At 48.9% G+C, this 17,191-nt stretch overlaps 1 protein-coding gene across 1 annotated transcript; it reads left to right on the forward strand.

The window, feature by feature from the left end:
* The first annotated feature begins 977 nt into the window (after positions 1–977).
* LOC117526948 (calcium-binding mitochondrial carrier protein SCaMC-3-like) lies at positions 978–16,340 on the forward strand. The gene is made up of 6 exons (XM_034189071.1): positions 978–1,136; positions 14,375–14,527; positions 14,950–15,063; positions 15,141–15,308; positions 15,387–15,534; positions 15,634–16,340. The coding sequence occupies exons 1-6, from the start codon at positions 978–980 to the stop codon at positions 15,834–15,836; spliced, it is 945 nt and encodes a 314-aa protein (XP_034044962.1). The 3' UTR covers positions 15,837–16,340.
* The last annotated feature ends 851 nt before the right edge of the window (positions 16,341–17,191 follow it).

The raw sequence follows: 17,191 nt of genomic DNA on the forward strand, positions 1-17,191 counted from the left end.
TTCAAATGCTGTTGGGGTGCCGTCTCGAATATTTAGATTGCCATCAGATTGTGTTCAGACTGCACCTCGATCAGTGTCGCCGACCAAATGGTCCCTCCAGAAAATCGGCCCCCCTGCCTTCACTGTGCATGTCATTTGAGCATCAGCAGTGAATCTTTGATAATCACTTTGTTCTGTTTAAAACTGCACTCTATGGGCATGTCCTTGGTCAGGTGAAACGTGGGCATTTCCTTGACCTTCTCCGGTCTCTGGGGTCCTCCGAGACTCCTGTGTCCTGGATCATGTCCAGAGAAACTTCCCACATGGACTAAATGTGGTGTCTGATGTTCCCTCACAGTGTCGGTGATCCTCCTCATCTGAGTCTCACTAAGTAACTGTTCATTGGACACAAAGTCATTCCAGCAGGACCCAAAGATCCTCCACAGAGACCTGGGACCAAAGACATCTAGTCCTCACCTCAGGTCACTGGTTAGAGTCCAAGTCTCAGGAAGCACCAGGACCCTAAAGACTTGGATTTTCATTCTCCTGCAAAGATATCAGCATCACTAAACCCCTCTGACCTCGTGACTCTTTCCAGGTGTATCTGGATCTTTTTTGTACATCTATCCAGTGTTCTTGTAGAATTTTTGTTGAATCTATTTCAAAGCTAAAAAAAAATGTTCCACCTACAGGTCTCTATGCAAATGGGACTGAGTGGCCGACCTTCAGTGATGTTCATCACCAGAGTTGAAACAAAGTGTTTGATTTTTTTTTGTTTTAGCTTTCTTTGTGTGACTTTGCAGCCACATTTAAATGTAAGAGTTTAAAAATGCATTTTACACAGTCTGACTTTTCAAACACTCTTGTGGTTCTTGCGGTTATGTTCTCAGGAAACTTTAAGGTTCTGGAAAAGGTCCAAATATTGTGTGTCAACAGCTTGACAGGGACATGGGGGTTTTTGAGCTGTGAAGGTTTCACAGGCCTGATGGACGTTGCAGATGCTGGATATCGGCGAGCAGCTGACGGTGCCCGATGACTTTTCAGAGGAGGAGAAGACGTCTGGCTACGTGTGGCGGCAGTTGATGGCAGGAGCTGTGGCCGGATCAGTATCGCGTACTGGATCTGCTCCTTTGGATCGCCTGAAAGTCTTCCGTCAGGTGAGTCGGGACAAGCTGAAGCACCTGTCAGACTATGGACACGATCAAAAATAAAACAAATCCAAAACTTCAAATAACAAAGTTTGTCCCTTCAAGATTCTGGTGCTTTTTAACAGCTGCACCAGTTTATTTCTTGACTGGTCTGGCACGTCTGACCAGTCTGGTTTTGACACACTGTTGCTCTGTGCCTGTGACACGCCCACATGAGTGCAACCATCATTTAGAAGATGCAGGTGCTGGACTTAAAAATGACAACATGCATCAATTTCAATTCAATTCAATTCAATTCAATTTTATTTATATAGCGCCAAATCACAACAAACAGTTGCCCCAAGGCGCTTTATATTGTAAGGCAAGGCCATACAGTAATTACGTAAAAACCCCAACAGTCAAAACGACCCCCTGTGAGCAAGCACTTGGCTACAGTGGAAGGAAAAACTCCCTTTAACAGGAAGAAACCTCCAGCAGAACCAGGCTCAGGGAGGGGCAGTCTTCTGCTGGGACTGGTTGGGGCGGAGGGAGAGAACCAGGAAAAAGACATGCTGTGGAGGGGAGCAGAGATCAATCACTAATGATTAAATGCAGAGTGGTGCATACAGAGCAAAAAGAGAAAGAAACACTCAGTGCATCATGGGAACCCCCCAGCAGTCTAAGTCTATAGCAGCATAACTAAGGGATGGTTCAGGGTCACCTGATCCAGCCCTAACTATAAGCTTTAGCAAAAAGGAAAGTTTTAAGCCTAATCTTAAAAGTAGAGAGGGTGTCTGTCTCCCTGATCTGAATTGGGAGCTGGTTCCACAGGAGAGGAGCCTGAAAGCTGAAGGCTGCCTCCCATTCTACTCTTACAAACCCTAGGAACTACAAGTAAGCCTGCAGTCTGAGAGCGAAGCGCTCTATTGGGGTGATATGGTACTACGAGGTCCCTAAGATAAGATGGGACCTGATTATTCAAAACCTTATAAGTAAGAAGAAGAATTTTAAATTCTATTCTAGAATTAACAGGAAGCCAATGAAGAGAGGCCAATATGGGTGAGATATGCTCTCTCCTTCTAGTCCCTGTCAGTACTCTAGCTGCAGCATTTTGAATTAACTGAAGGCTTTTCAGGGAACTTTTAGGACAACCTGATAATAATGAATTACAATAGTCCAGCCTAGAGGAAATAAATGCATGAATTAGTTTTTCAGCATCACTCTGAGACAAGACCTTTCTAATTTTAGAGATATTGCATAAATGCAAAAAAGCAGTCCTACATATTTGTTTAATATGCGCATTGAATGACATATCCTGATCAAAAATGACTCCAAGATTTCTCACAGTATTACTAGAGGTCAGGGTAATGCCATCCAGAGTAAAGATCTGGTTAGACACCATGTTTCTAAGATTTGTGGGGCCAAGTACAATAACTTCAGTTTTATCTGAGTTTAAAAGCAGGAAATTAGAGGTCATCCATGTCTTTATGTCTGTAAGACAATCCTGCAGTTTAGCTAATTGGTGTGTGTCCTCTGGCTTCATGGATAGATAAAGCTGGGTATCATCTGCGTAACAATGAAAATTTAAGCAATGCCGTCTAATAATAGCCTAAGGGAAGCATGTATGAAGTGAATAAAATTGGTCCTAGCACAGAACCTTGTGGAACTCCATAATTAACCTTAGTCTGTGAAGAAGATTCCCCATTTACATGAACAAATTGTAATCTATTAGATAAATATGATTCAAACCACCGCAGCGCAGTGCCTTTAATACCTATGGCATGTGTTGTGAAAGTGTAGTGACACGGACCCACAACAGGGGGCGCAAATGAACGGTCAATAGATGAGCCAAAAATTAACAATTTAATGTTGTGAAGGAGCACAACGAACATACAGACAATCTCAGAATATGATTACAGTCAATCCACAAAGGTGACGTGTGGGCAGGCTTGAGGATAGAAGACGTCTGTCCTGAGAAGAGCCCGAACCACACGATTTCCGCCGCCACCGAACCTGGTGAATACTGGAGCCGCCAAGTCCCGAATTTCCAGGTGATCACCGTCCCGACTGTCGGATCTGGTACTGCTGGCGATAACAAAGACAGTCAAGTGTGGGTGTGTGTACACCCCGTAACAACAACGGTGGGAATGCCACTCCACCGCTCACTCAATATGTGAATGCAGTGATCCCTCAGAGGAAAAGAGTGCCGTCCTGCACTCACTCAGCCTCCACAAAACTAAGGACCGGTACTCCTGCAAACACTCACAATAGACAGATTATTAGTTACCACAAATGGCTGAGGATATTCCTCCAATGAAGTACGATATCTCGGCAACGAGGTGGAGATGACGTCTGGTCTTTATGGAGTGAGATGATGTTGAGTAGATGGGTGACAGCTGTCAAGAGATAATGAGTGACAGCTGTCACCCGGCTGTGTCCGTGGCGGCAGCACCCTCTCGTGCCTGAAGCCCGCACTTCAGGCAGGGCGCCCACTGGTGGTGGGCCAGCATTATCCTCTTCTGGCGGCCCACACACAACAGGACCCCACCCTCAACGGGCGCCTCCTGGCGCCCGACCAGGCTTGTTCGGGTGACGGTGGTAGAAGTCGGCCAGGAGGGCCGGATCCAGGATGAAGCTCCTCTTCACCCAGGAGCGTTCTTCGGGTCCATACCCCTCCCAGTCCACCAAGTACTGGAACCCCGGCCCATCCGATGGACGTCCAGGAGCCGGCGCACCGTCCAAGCCGGCTCCCCGTCAATGATCCGAGCAGGAGGTGGCGCCGGTCCGGGAGCACAGAGGGGTGAGGTGTGGTGAGGTTTGATTCGTGACACGTAAAAAACCGGATGGAGCCGCAGTGAAGCCGGGAGTTGGAGCTTCACTGCGGCAGGACTGAGGACTTTGAGGTTCTTGAATGGTCTGATATATCTGTCCTGAAGTTTCGGGGAGTCCACCTGGAGGGGGATGTCCTTCGTGGAAAGCCACACCTCCTGCCCGGGCTGGTAAGCAGGGGCCGGGGATCGCCGGCGGTCTGCATGGGTCTTCGCCCTCGTCCGGGCCTTCAACAAGGCAGAACGGGCGGAGCGCCACACCCGACGGCACTTCCGCAGGTGGGCCTGGACCGAGGGCACACCGACCTCTCCTCCACACGGGAAACAACGGGGGCTGATACCCCAAACACACCTCAAATGGGGAGAGGCCGGTGGCAGAGGACACCTGGCTGTTATGCGCATACTCGATCCAGGCCAGGTTTACTCCAGGCCGTCGGGTGTGCGGACGTCACACAGCATAGAGCTTGCTTCAATTCCTGATTGGCCCGTTCTGCCTGTCCATTGGTTGCGGATGATACCCGGACGAGAGGCTCACAGTAGCCCCAGTTCCCGGCAGAAGCTCCTCCAGACGTGTGAGGAGAACTGGGGACCACGATCTGAGACAATGTCGGTGGGTATCCCATGCAGACGGACGACGTGGTGGACCAGGAGGTCTGCTGTCTCCTGGGCTGTTGGGAGCTTCGGGAGGGCCACAAAGTGGGCCGCCTTGGAGAATCGGTCCACTATCATGAAGATGGTGGTGTTGCCCGGGACGGCGGGAGGCCCGTGACGAAATCCAGGCCGATGTGGGACCAGGGGCGATGAGGCACAGGTAACGGCTGGAGAAGTCCTTGGGACCTTTATGGTCTGCCTTGCCCCTGGCACAGGTGGTGCAGGCCTGGATGTACTCCCGGACGTCGGCCTCCATAGACGTCCACCAGAAGCGCTCCGGACGCATGTACTCCCGGACGTCGGCCTCCATAGACCACCAGAAGCGCTGCCGGACAACTGCCACGGTCCTTCGCACCCCTGGATGACAGGAGAGCTTGGAACCGTGACAGAAGTCCAACTGCAGCTCTGGCCTCTGGTGGGACGTACAACCGGTTCTTCGGACCTGTTCCTGGGTCCAGGCTCCGTGCCAGGGCCTCCCGGACGATCTTCTCCACGTCCCAGGTGAGGGTGGCCACGATAGTGGACTCAGGCAGGATGGGCTCCGGTGGATCCGACAGTGCAGTTTTGACCTCCTCTTCGTGTACCCGGGACAAGGCATCCGACCTTTGGTTCTTGGTCCTGGGGCGATAGGTGATCTGGAAGTCAAAACGCCCGAAGAACAGTGACCAGCGGGCTTGCCTGGGGTTCAGCCGCTTGGCGGTCCTGATATACTCCAGGTTCCGATGGTCAGTGAAAACCGTGAACGGCCACAGACGCTCCCTCCAACAGGTGCTCCACTCCTCAGAGCCTTCTTTTCACCGCAAGGGTTCTCGATTGCCAACGTCATAGTTCCGTTCACCCGGGGTCAACCTGCGGGAAAAGTAGGCACACGGGGAGAACCGTATCAGTCTCTCCGCCTGGATAGCACGGCTCCTATCCTGAGTCAGAGGCGTCCACTCAACCACGAACTGGCAGCTAGGGTCGGGCTGCACCAAAATGGCGCAGTAGAGAACCGTTGTTTCAACTCCTGAACGCGGCGTCGCACCGATCGACCAGGTGAAGGGGACTTTTGGAGAGGTCAGGGCTGTCAGGGGGCTAACTAACCTGACTGTAGCCCTTAATGAACCTCCTATAGAAATTAGCGAAGCCGAGGAACTGTTGCAGCTTCCTACGGCTTGTTGGTTGGGGCCAATCTCTCACCGCCGCAACCTTGGCCGTATCAGGGGCGACGGAGTTAGAGGAGATGATAAACCCCAGGAAGGACAAAGACGTGCGGTGAAACTCGCACTTCTCGCCCTTCACAACAGTCGGTTCTCTAACAACCGCTGCAGGACCTGACGTACATGCTGGACATGGGTTCTCAGGATCAGGAGAAAAGATGAGGAATATCGTCCAGATATACGAAGATGAATCAGTGCAGGAAGTCCCGCAAGACGTCGTTAACCAAGGCTTGAACGTCGCGGGAGGCGTTGGTGAGGCCGAACGGCATGACCAGGTACTCAAAGTGACCTAACGGGGTGTTAAATGCCGTCTTCCATTCGTCTCCCTTCCGGATCCGAACCAGGTGATACGCATTTCTAAGATCCAGCTTGATTCGCCGCTCAGGTCGTGAGAGGTTGTACAGCCTGCTGGACGGGAACTCAGCGCCTGGAACCAAATCAATGGCACAATCATACGGATGGTGCGGGGGGAAGGGTGAGTGCCAGATCCTTGCTGAAGACGTCAGCAAGATCGTGGTACTCAAACCGGCACTGGCCGTCAGATTGGGCGGGACTTGACCTCCTCCTTAGCCGTTAAACCGGGAGGAACCGAGGATCCTAAACACACCCGATGGCAGGTTTCGCTCCACTGAAGCACCACCCCAGACGGCCAATCAATCCGGGGATTGTGCTTCAACATCCAAGGGAAGCCCAAAATCACGTGGAGGTAGAAGGAGTTACAAAAAACTCAATCTCCTCCCGATGGTTTCCAGACACCACCAGAGTTACTGGTTGTTCTTGTGTGTGATTAAAGGGAGGAGGGTGCCATCTAGTGCCCGCACCTGCCAATGGCGAAGGAAGCGCCACCAGAGGGAGCCCTACCTCCCTTGCCCATCTGCTGTCTAGCAAATTCCCTTCTGACCCCGTGTCCACCAGTGCTGGGGCTTGAAGGGTTAAATCCCCGCTCAGGATTGTAACTGGGAGTCGTGTGGCAATCTGTGTGTGTCCCACGTGAATGTTTTGACCCCCCCTTAGCCCAGTCTCTGAGGGCGGTTGTTGTTGTGGCCGTTGGGGCAGTTTTTCTGTGTGTGCTCCTTTGAGCTGCAGAGAAAACACTCCCGCGGACCAGCCTCCTGATTTTGGCCCTGTGCGTTTCCCTAACAACGCCAGCAGGGGGAGCTGTTGCCCACGGAGCGCTGCGGCTGTGGAGCGTGGGAGGGCGGCCCCTTTTCGAACCCGGAAGGGAGAGGGGCGGCGCGTATCCGGCCACGTCCTTCGCCTCGCTCCCGACGGCGTTCCTCCAACCGATTGTCTAACCATATAACGAGATCGATAAGCCCATCTAAATCCCGCGGTTCCTCTTAGCTACCAATCTCCTTCAGGACCGATGACAGTCCGTTTATGAAGGCGGCACGGAGCGCAATGTTATTCCAGCCGGACCTCGCAGCCGCGATGCGGAAGTCCGACCTTGCATATTCGGCTGCGCCACCGGCGCCCCTGTCGCATTGACAGCAGCATTGTTGAAGCGGTCTCTCTCCTCTGTTAGGGTGATCAAACACTGTTCTGAACTCCCCACAAACCCAGTGTATGCTGATAACAACCGTGAGTTCTGTTCCCAGAGCGCCGTAGCCCAGGCGCGTGCCTTACCCCGAAGCAGAGCAATCCACATAAGCTATTTTACTAGCGTCTGACGCGTACATGACGGGACGTTGTGCGAAGACGAGCGAACACTGCATGAGAAAGTCCGCGCACATCTCCACACAACCTCCGTATGGCTCAGGAGGGCTTATGTATGGCTTCAGGGGATGGTGGGAGGGGTTGTTGAACCACCACTGGAACGTTCAATCCTGCCAGGGTCGGCAGGAGGAGGAGCTGCAGCAGCGCCCTGAGCGCTCGCCGCCACCTACGTGGAAGAGCCTCCACCCTGCGGTTCAGGAGGATGTTTTGCTCGGGTCATTTGATCCAACCGAGCCGTAAAGGCGGTGAGAATGTGCTGCAGCTCACCAATCACGCCTCCTGCAGACGCCTGCGCTCCCTGCTCTCCCATTGGTCGTTCAACAGCCTGGTGACGCCCCTCGGATTCCATGACGCTGCCGAGATATCCTGTTGTGAAAGTGTAGTGACACGGACCCACAACAGGGGGCGCAAATGAACGGTCAATAGATGAGCCAAAAATTAACAATTTAATGTTGTGAAGGAGCACAACGAACATACAGACAATCTCAGAATAGATTACAGTCAATCCACAAAGGTGACGTGTGGGCAGGCTCGAGGATAGAAGACGTCTGTCCTGAGAAGAGCCGGAACCACACGATTTCCGTCCGCCACCGAACCTGGTGAATACTGGAGCCGCCAAGGTCCCGAATTCCCAGGTGATCACCGTCCCCGACTGTCGGATCTGGTACTGCTGGCGATAACAAAGACAGTCAAGTGTGGGTGTGTGTACACCCCGTAACAACAACGGTGGGAATGCCACCTCCACCTCTCACTCAATATGTGAATGCAGTGATCCCTCAGAGGAAAAGAGTGCCGTCCCTGCACTCACTCAGCCTCCACAAAACTAAGGACCGGTACTCCTGCAAACACTCACAGTTACCACAAATGGCTGAGGATATTACCTCCAATGAAGTACGATATCTCGGCAACGAGGTGGAGATGACGTCTGGTCTTTATGGAGTGAGATGATGTTGAGTAGATGGGTGACAGCTGTCAAGAGATAATGAGTGACAGCTGTCACCCCCCGGCTGTGTCCGTGGTGGCAGCGCCCTCTCGTGCCTGAAGCCCGCACTTCAGGCAGGGCGCCCACTGGTGGTGGGCCAGCAGTACATCCTCTTCTGGCGGCCCACACACAACAGCATGCTCTAATCTCTGTAATAAAATTTTATGGTCAACAGTATCAATGCAGCACTGAGGTCTAACAGAACAAGCACAGAGATGAGTCCACTGTCTGAGGCCATAAGAAGATCATTTGTAACCTTCACTAATGCTGTTTCTGTACTATGATGAATTCTAAAACCTGACTGAAACTCTTCAAATAGACCATTCCTCTGCAGATGATCAGTTAGCTGTTTTACAACTACCCTTTCAAGAATTTTTGAGAGAAAAGGAAGGTTGGAGATTGGCCTATAATTAGCTAGATAGCTGGGTCAAGTGATGGCTTTTTAAGTAATGGTTTAATTACTGCCACCTTAAAAGCCTGTGGTACATAGCCAACTAATAAAGACAGACTAATCATATTTAAGATCGAAGCATTAATTAACGGTAGGGCTTCCTTGAGCAGCCTGGTAGGAATGGGGTCTAATAGACATGTTGATGGTTTGGAGGAAGTGACTAATGAAAATAACTCAGAACAATCTGAGAGAAAGAGTCTAACCAAATACCGGCATCACTGAAAGCAGCCAAAGATAATGATACGTCTTTGGGATGGTTATGAGTAATTTTTTCTCTAATAGTTAAAATTTTATTAGCAAAGAAAGTCATGAAGTCATTACTAGTTAAAGTTAAAGGAATACTCGGCTCAATAGAGCTCTGACTCTTTGTCAGCCTGGCTACAGTGCTGAAAAGAAACCTGGGGTTGTTCTTATTTTCTTCAATTAGTGATGAGTAGTAAGATGTCCTAGCTTTACGGAGGGCTTTTTTATAGAGCAACAGACTCTTTTTCCAGACTAAGTGAAGATCTTCTAAATTAGTGAGACGCCATTTCCTCTCCAACTTACGGGTTATCTGCTTTAAGCTGCGAGTTTGTGAGTTATACCACGGAGTCAGGCACTTCTGATTTAAAGCTCTCTTTTTCAGAGGAGCTACAGCATCCAAAGTTGTCTTCAATGAGGATGTAAAACTATTGACGAGAAACTCTATCTCACTTACAGAGTTTAGGTAGCTACTCTGCACTGTGTTGGTATATGGCATTAGAGAACATAAAGAAGGAATCATATCCTTAAACCTAGTTACAGCGCTTTCTGAAAGACTTCTAGTGTAATGAAACTTATTCCCCACTGCTGGGTAGTCCCATCAGAGTAAATGTAAATGTTATTAAGAAATGATCAGACAGAAGGGAGTTTTCAGGGAATACTGTTAAGTCTTCAATTTCCATACCATAAGTCAGAACAAGATCTAAGATATGATTAAAGTGGTGGGTGGACTCATTTACATTTTGAGCAAAGCCAATTGAGTCTAATAATAGATTAAATGCAGTGTTGAGGCTGTCATTCTCAGCATCTGTGTGGATGTTAAAATCGCCCACTATAATTATCTTATCTGAGCTAAGCACTAAGTCAGACAAAAGGTCTGAAAATTCACAGAGAAACTCACAGTAACGACCAGGAGGACGATAGATAATAACAAATAAAACTGGTTTTTGGGACTTCCAATTTGGATGGACAAGACTAAGAGTCCAAGCTTTCAAATGAATTAAAGCTCTGTCTGGGTTTTTGATTAATTAATAAGCTGGAATGGAAGATTGCTGCTAATCCTCCCCCTCGGCCCGTGCTACGAGCGTTCTGGCAGTTAGTGTGACTCGGGGGTGTTGACTCATTTAAACTAACATATTCATCCTGCTGTAACCAGGTTTGTGTAAGGCAGAATAAATCAATATGTTGATCAATTATATATCATTTACTAACAGGGACTTAGAAGAGAGAGACCTAATGTTTTAATAGACCACATTTAACTGTTTAGTCTGTGGGCAGTTGAAGGTGCTATATTATTTTTTTATTTTTGAATTTTATGCTTAAATAGATTTTTGCTGGTTATTGGTGGTCTGGGAGCAGGCACCGTCTCTACGGGGATGGGGTAATGAGGGGATGGCCAGGGGGAGAGAAGCTGCAGAGAGGTGTGTAAGACTACAACTCTGCTTCCTGGTTCCAACCCTGGATAGTCACTGTTTTGGAGGATTTAAGAAACATTGGCCAGATTCTAGAAATGAGAGCTGCTCCATCCAAAGTGGGATGGATGCCGTCTCTCCTAACAAGACCAGGTTTTCCCCAGAAAGCTTTGCCAATTATCTATGAAGCCCACCTCATTTTTTGGACACCACTCAGACAGCCAGCAATTTAAGGAGAACATGCGGCTAAAACATGTCAGTCCCGGTCCGATTGGGGAGGGGCCCAGACAAGAACTACAGAGTCCGACATTGTTTTTGCAAAGTTACACACCGATTCAATGTTAATTTTAGTGACCTCCGATTGGCGTAACCGGGTGTCATTACTGCCGACGTGAATTACAATCTTACCAAATTTACGCTTAGCCTTAGCCAGCAGTTTCAAATTTCCTTCAATGTCGCCTGCTCTGGCCCCCGGAAGACAATTGACTATGGTGCTGGTGTCGGTAACTTCACATTTCTCAAACAGAGTCGCCAATAACCAGAGTTTGATCCTCGGCGGGTGTGGTCGCCGAGTGGGGAAAAACGGGTAGAAATGTGAACAGGTTGGCGGTGTACACGGGGCTTCTGTTTAGGGCTACGCTTCCTCCTCACAGTCACCCAGTCGGCCTGCTTTCCCGCTGCTCGGGATCTGCCAGAGGGAAACTAACGGCGGCTAAGCTACCTTGATCCGCACCGACTACAGGGGCCTGGCTAGCTGTAGAATTTTCCACGGTGCGGAGCCGAGTCTCCAATTCGCCCAGCCTGGCCTCCAAAGCTACGAATAAGCTACACTTATTACAAGTACCATTACTACTAAAGGAGGCCGAGGAAAAACTAAACATTTCACACCCAGAGCAGAAAAGTGCGGGAGAGACAGGAGAAGCCGCCATGCTAAACCAGCTAAGAGCTAGTAGCTGCGCTAAGCTAGCGGATTCCTAAAAACACGCAAAGTGAATAACGTGTAAATAAGTTAGAGGTGATTCAGCAGAGGGAGTGCTTTAGTTAAGGCACGTGAAGATTACACTGTGAAACAAATCGTTATCTAGGTAACTAGATCAATCTAACTGCGCAGATTAAACAGCTAACAGATACAGCAAAACACCGCCGTGCTCCAGAACAGGAAGTGATACAATACCGCAGTGAGAGCCAACCACCAGTAGAGGCAAGCAAGCATCAGGTAGAACTAGTAATGACACATGTCCAGCTTTGTCCCAGGGTTTTGGTTTTGTGCCAGATTTTGTTCTGGGTTTTGTGCCAGATTTTGTCCTCGGTTTTGTGCCAGATTTCCTTCTGGGTTTTGTGTCAGATTTTGTCCTGGGTTTTGTGCCTGATTTTGTTCTGGGTTTTGTACCAGATTTTGTTCTGGTTTTGTACCAGATTTTGTTCTGGGTTTGTCCTGGGTTTTGTGCCAGATTTTGTCCTCGGTTTTGTACCAGATTTTGTCCTGGGTTTTTTGCCAGATTTCATTCTGGGCTTTGTGCCAGATTTTATACTGGGTTTTGTGCCAGATTTTGTCCTGGGTTTTGTGCCAGATTTCCTTCTGGGTTTTGTCAGATTTTGTCCTGGGTTTTGTGCCAGATTTTGTCCTGGGCTTTGTGCCAGTTTTCCTTCTGGGTTTTGTCAGATTTTGTCCTGGGTTTTGTGCCAGATTTTGTCCTGGGTTTTGTGCCAGATTTCCTTCTGGGTTTTGTGCCAGATTTCCTTCTGGGTTTTGTCAGATTTTGTCCTGGGCTTTGTGCCAGATTTCCTTCTGGGTTTTGTCAGATTTTGTCCTGGGTTTTGTGCCAGATTTTGTCCTGGGCTTTGTGCCAGTTTTCCTTCTGGGTTTTGTCAGATTTCCTTCTGGGTTTTGTGCCAGATTTTGTCCTGGGTTTTGTGCCAGATTTCCTTCTGGGTTTTGTGCCAGATTTTGTCCTGGGCTTTGTGCCAGATTTTGTCCTGGGTTTTGTGCCAGATTCTGTCCTGGGTTTTGTGCCAGATTTCCTTCTGGGTTTTGTGTCAGATTTGTCCTGGGTTTTTTGCCAGATTTCCTTCTGGTTTTTTTTGCCAGATTTCCTTCTGGGTTTTGTGTCATATTTCGTTCTGGGTTTTGTGCTGATTTCCTTCTGGGTTTTGTGCCAGATTGTGTCCTGGGTTTTGTGTCAGATTTTGTCCTGGGTTTTGTGCCAGATTTTGTCCTGGGTTTTGTGCCAGATTTGTCCTGGGCTTTGTGTCATATTTTGTTCTGGGTTTTGTGTCATATTTTGTTCTGGGTTTTGTGTCATATTTTGTCCTGGGCTTTGTGTCATATTTTGTTCTGGGTTTTGTGTCATATTTTGTCCTGGGTTTTGTGCCAGATTTTGTCCTGGGTTTTGTGTCAGATTTTGTCCTGGGTTTTGTGTCATATTTTGTTCTGGGTTTTGTGTCATATTTTGTTCTGGGCTTTGTGCCAGATTTTATCCTGGGTTTTGTGCCAGATTTCATTCTGGGTTTTGTGCCAGATTTCATTCTGGGTTTTGTACCAGATTTTGTCCTGGGTTTTGTGCCAGATTTTTATCCTGGGTTTTGTGCCAGATTTGGTCCTGGGTTTTGTGCCAGATTTTTATTCTGGGTTTTGTGCCAGATTTTGTCCTGGGCTTTGTACTGGGTGTATGACTCTGTACTTATTGATTAAAGTAAATGAACGTCACCATCACTGCAGAGTAGGTGACAAGTACCTGGGTGTCCACATAGACAACAAACTGGACTGGACTGTAAACACAGATGCCATGTATAAGAAAGGTGAGAGGTACGTCCTTAGGAGGCTCAGATCTTTCAATGTCTGCAGAAATATGTTGCAGATGTTTTATCATTCTGTGGTCTCCAGTGTCATCTTCTGCGCTGTAGTGTGCTGGTGCAGCAGACTGAAGACAGCTGATATGAACAGATTCAACAAGCACATATATGTAGGAGAGCTGGCTCTGTCCTGCGGTGGAGCTGGAGTCTGTGGTGAAGATGTCAGAGAGGAGGATGCTGAGGAAACTGCTCAGCATCCTGGACAACCCCTCCCACCCCCTGCATGCCACACTGACATCCTGTCAGAGCACCTTCAGCCAAAGACTGAGACCACTGAGGTGCACCACAGAACGCCACAGGAGGTCCTTTCTACCTGTGGCAATCAGACTGTGTAACTCCTGCCCCTTCTGCAGGATGAATACATAATGAACAGTTATTTTGTTAATCAGAGTTATGTGCAATACTGTCAACATCTTGTGCAAGTGGCTTCAGTCATTTTGCATAAACATGTTGGATTCACTGTTCTCACTGTAAAAAAAAAAGCAAGGGTCACTTTTTCGACACTCTGGCAAAACAATTTCCTTGGAGATTAATAAAGTTCTTTCTTATTCGTATTCCTCTTTAGAGACAAGAAGAGGATAAAAGGAGACTAATCTGTTCCCTTATTTACACACACTGCAATCTTACACCACATGTTACAGCCGCCACTCATCACCGCCCTCTGGAGGCGTGTAGGTGGAATTGTCTGAATGTCTACTGATGTTGAAGGCTTCTGGCCATCAGGAGCTTTGCTGTTGAGTGAACCTGAGGTCCAGGCTGAGTTGGGTTTAAAGTGTGTTCATTTTCACTGGTTGTTTTAGAGGACAGCTGTTGTGGATATGAGTGTCTTTGTCTCCGTATCGGGGTCCGTGCTGGGTGGGTGTACACTGCACTTATTCACAGTTATGCCGGTCCATAAGTAATTGGACAGTGATGTTGGCTTGTTTGCTCTCCCAGGTACACGGCTCATCTGCTTTTACAGGAAACGTGCTGACCGGTCTTCAGTTCATGGTCACAGAAGGAGGACTGCGCTCACTGTGGAGGGGCAACGGAATCAATGTGCTCAAAATCGCTCCAGAGACTGCAGTCAAATTCACAGCTTATGAACAGGTGGAGTAGAGTTTCACTAACTGTCAGTTGACGCTCCGGGAGCTCATCTCGACAGAGCAGCGGCCTGTCTGTTCCTGTCACACAACAGACAGGAACGAACATGTTTGATTTTAGGGTTTACAAACATTTTTGACCATTAAACTTTACTCACTTCTCCAACAACAACAAAAAAATGGTAGTGGACTGAAAGTTAGTGGAAACTAAATTGGTCTACTGATGGTTTTCAAAGTTAGCTGAAAAGCTAATCCACTACTGAAAAAGTTAGCTTCGCTAATTCGCGGTTCGCAGAGTAGCGGAACTGAGCCCACCACTGCGTTTTGATGTCGGGTTACATGTTCGTCAGCGTCCTCTGGAGAAGATGTATTTCTGTTCTCAGGAATATTTCTGCTTTATTCTATCTGATGCTCTGTGAGTCTGTACAGATCAAACATGTGATGCGCAGCAGTAATGAAAGCAGAAATCTGAGGCTTCACGAGAGGTTTATCGCAGGCTCTTTGGCCGGAGCCACAGCTCAGACTGCTGTCTACCCCATGGAGGTAAGAACTGCATTCATGTAGTTTGTGTGACGTCTTGCGTTTCTGTCTTCATGCTGTCTGTCTTCCTGTTTGTCCAGGTGCTGAAAACCCGTCTCACGCTGAGAAAGACAGGACAGTTCAGTGGAATCATAGACTGTGCAAAGCAGATGCTGCAGCGAGAAGGAATCGCGGCCTTCTACAAGGGCTACGTGCCCAACATGCTGAGCATTGTCCCTTACGCTGGTATCGACCTGGCGGTCTATGAGGTGTGAGGACACAAGAACGTTTCACTCACACACTTTGCTAAGTCAGCCATGTTAACCTTTGTTTCCTCTGTTCTTCAGACGCTGAAGTTTGCCTGGCTTAACAGGAACAGGGGTTTAGCTGATCCAGGGGTCACAGTGCTGGTTGGTTGTGGCGCCGTCTCCAGTACGTGTGGACAGTTGGCGAGCTACCCGCTGGCACTGATCCGCACCCGCATGCAAGCACAAGGTAGAAACCACAAACATTTGTTTATTTTTTGTCATGTGAGACTCGGAGTCGTGAGTTAGTGTGTGAGACGCTGGAACTCACTGATTTGTCTCTGCTTAGTTTCAGCAGATCAAGTGTCCATGGTGGCTTTGTTTCGCAGCATCATATCTAAGGAGGGGATCGCTGGACTTTATCGGGGGATTTCTCCCAACTTGCTGAAAGTGGTCCCAGCCGTCAGCATTTCCTACGTCGTCTATGAATACACGAGGATGATGCTTGGTGTGGACATGGAGGGTAGGAGAGGAGGGAGGGGGAAGGCTTAGCGGCACGGTGTGATGTTTGGGTGTGTGCACGTTGACAGTGCGTGAGGAGGTGGACCGAGGCCGGACACGTTATCGCACTATCGTGCTGTCAACATTTGATGAATGTTCCAGAATAGAAGCCTGGTGTGGATGCAGTGAGACGGCTTTCAGTGCATGGCCCAGTGTCAACAATAACCAGGTAGCTTCCAGCGACTGCATGAACCCGCCTTATCGTTTTCACAATCCCCAAAGCCAAAGCGCATCAGTCTTTCTCCCGTGCATCATCAGGTGAACTATAGAGGAGGCGGGGCAATAAGACAGCGACGCGAGCGCTGAGTCGACATAAACCTCTGTTGTCGTCTGCACTGAGGAGACGTGAAGTTACCAGAAGACGTCCTTCTGCTTGCCAACGTTACTGCTGTGGAACTGACGTGTCGAGTTTTTTGTTGTATTACTTTTGAAAATGCAACAGCAACTCTGTTTGTGTATTAATATTTATTACACAATTTACAATAAATCTTTGCAGAGTGCTCCTGTTATTAATTGAACGCCTGCGATGTTTTCTGCTCAACGGCTGAACTTTGTATTGTGTGTCGAGAAAACTGTCTCAGACACAAGCTAAAAGGAACTTCAGCTTGTGAAGATGATCCAACTTTAATTAAACTGGTTTCCTGAGGCAGGTCATGTCTGGGGATGCGTGCGTTGAAAGGAGCCAGCTGAGGTGGTTCGGGCATCTGGTAAGGATGCCTTCTGGGCGCCTCCCAAGGGAGGTGTTCCAGGCACGTCCATCTGGGGAGAGACCCCGGGGAAGACCCAGGGCTAGGTGGAGAGATTATATCTCCACACTGGCCTGGGAATGCCTTGGGATCCTCCAGTCAGAGGTGGTCAATGTGCCACGGGAAAGGGAAGTCTGGGGTCCCCCGCTGGAGCTGTTGCCCCCCTGCTACCCAAACCCGGAAAAGCAGTTGAAGATGAATCATTGAATGATGATGATGATGATGATCCTCATCCCAGCTGCTTCACACTCGGCTGTGAACCGATCCAGGGAGTGTTGGAGGTCACAGGCCGATGAAGTAAACAGGACCACATCATCTGCAAAAAGCAGCAATGAGACCCTGAGCCCACCAAACTGTAAACCCTCCTCCCGACTACACCTCAATATCCTGTCCATGAATATCACAAACAGGATTGGTGACAAGGTGCAGCCCTGGCGGAGGCCGACCCCCACCGAAAATTAGTCTGACTTACTGCTGAGCACCCGAACACAGCTCTCGCTTTGTGAGTACAGAGATTGGATGGCCCTGAGAAGGGATCCCCTTACTCCATACTCCCACAGCACCTCCCACTGTGTCTCCCGGGGTACCCAATCATACGCC

This window comes from Thalassophryne amazonica, chromosome 15 (assembly GCF_902500255.1).
Source record: "Thalassophryne amazonica chromosome 15, fThaAma1.1, whole genome shotgun sequence".
Lineage (NCBI taxonomy): Eukaryota > Metazoa > Chordata > Actinopteri > Batrachoidiformes > Batrachoididae > Thalassophryne > Thalassophryne amazonica.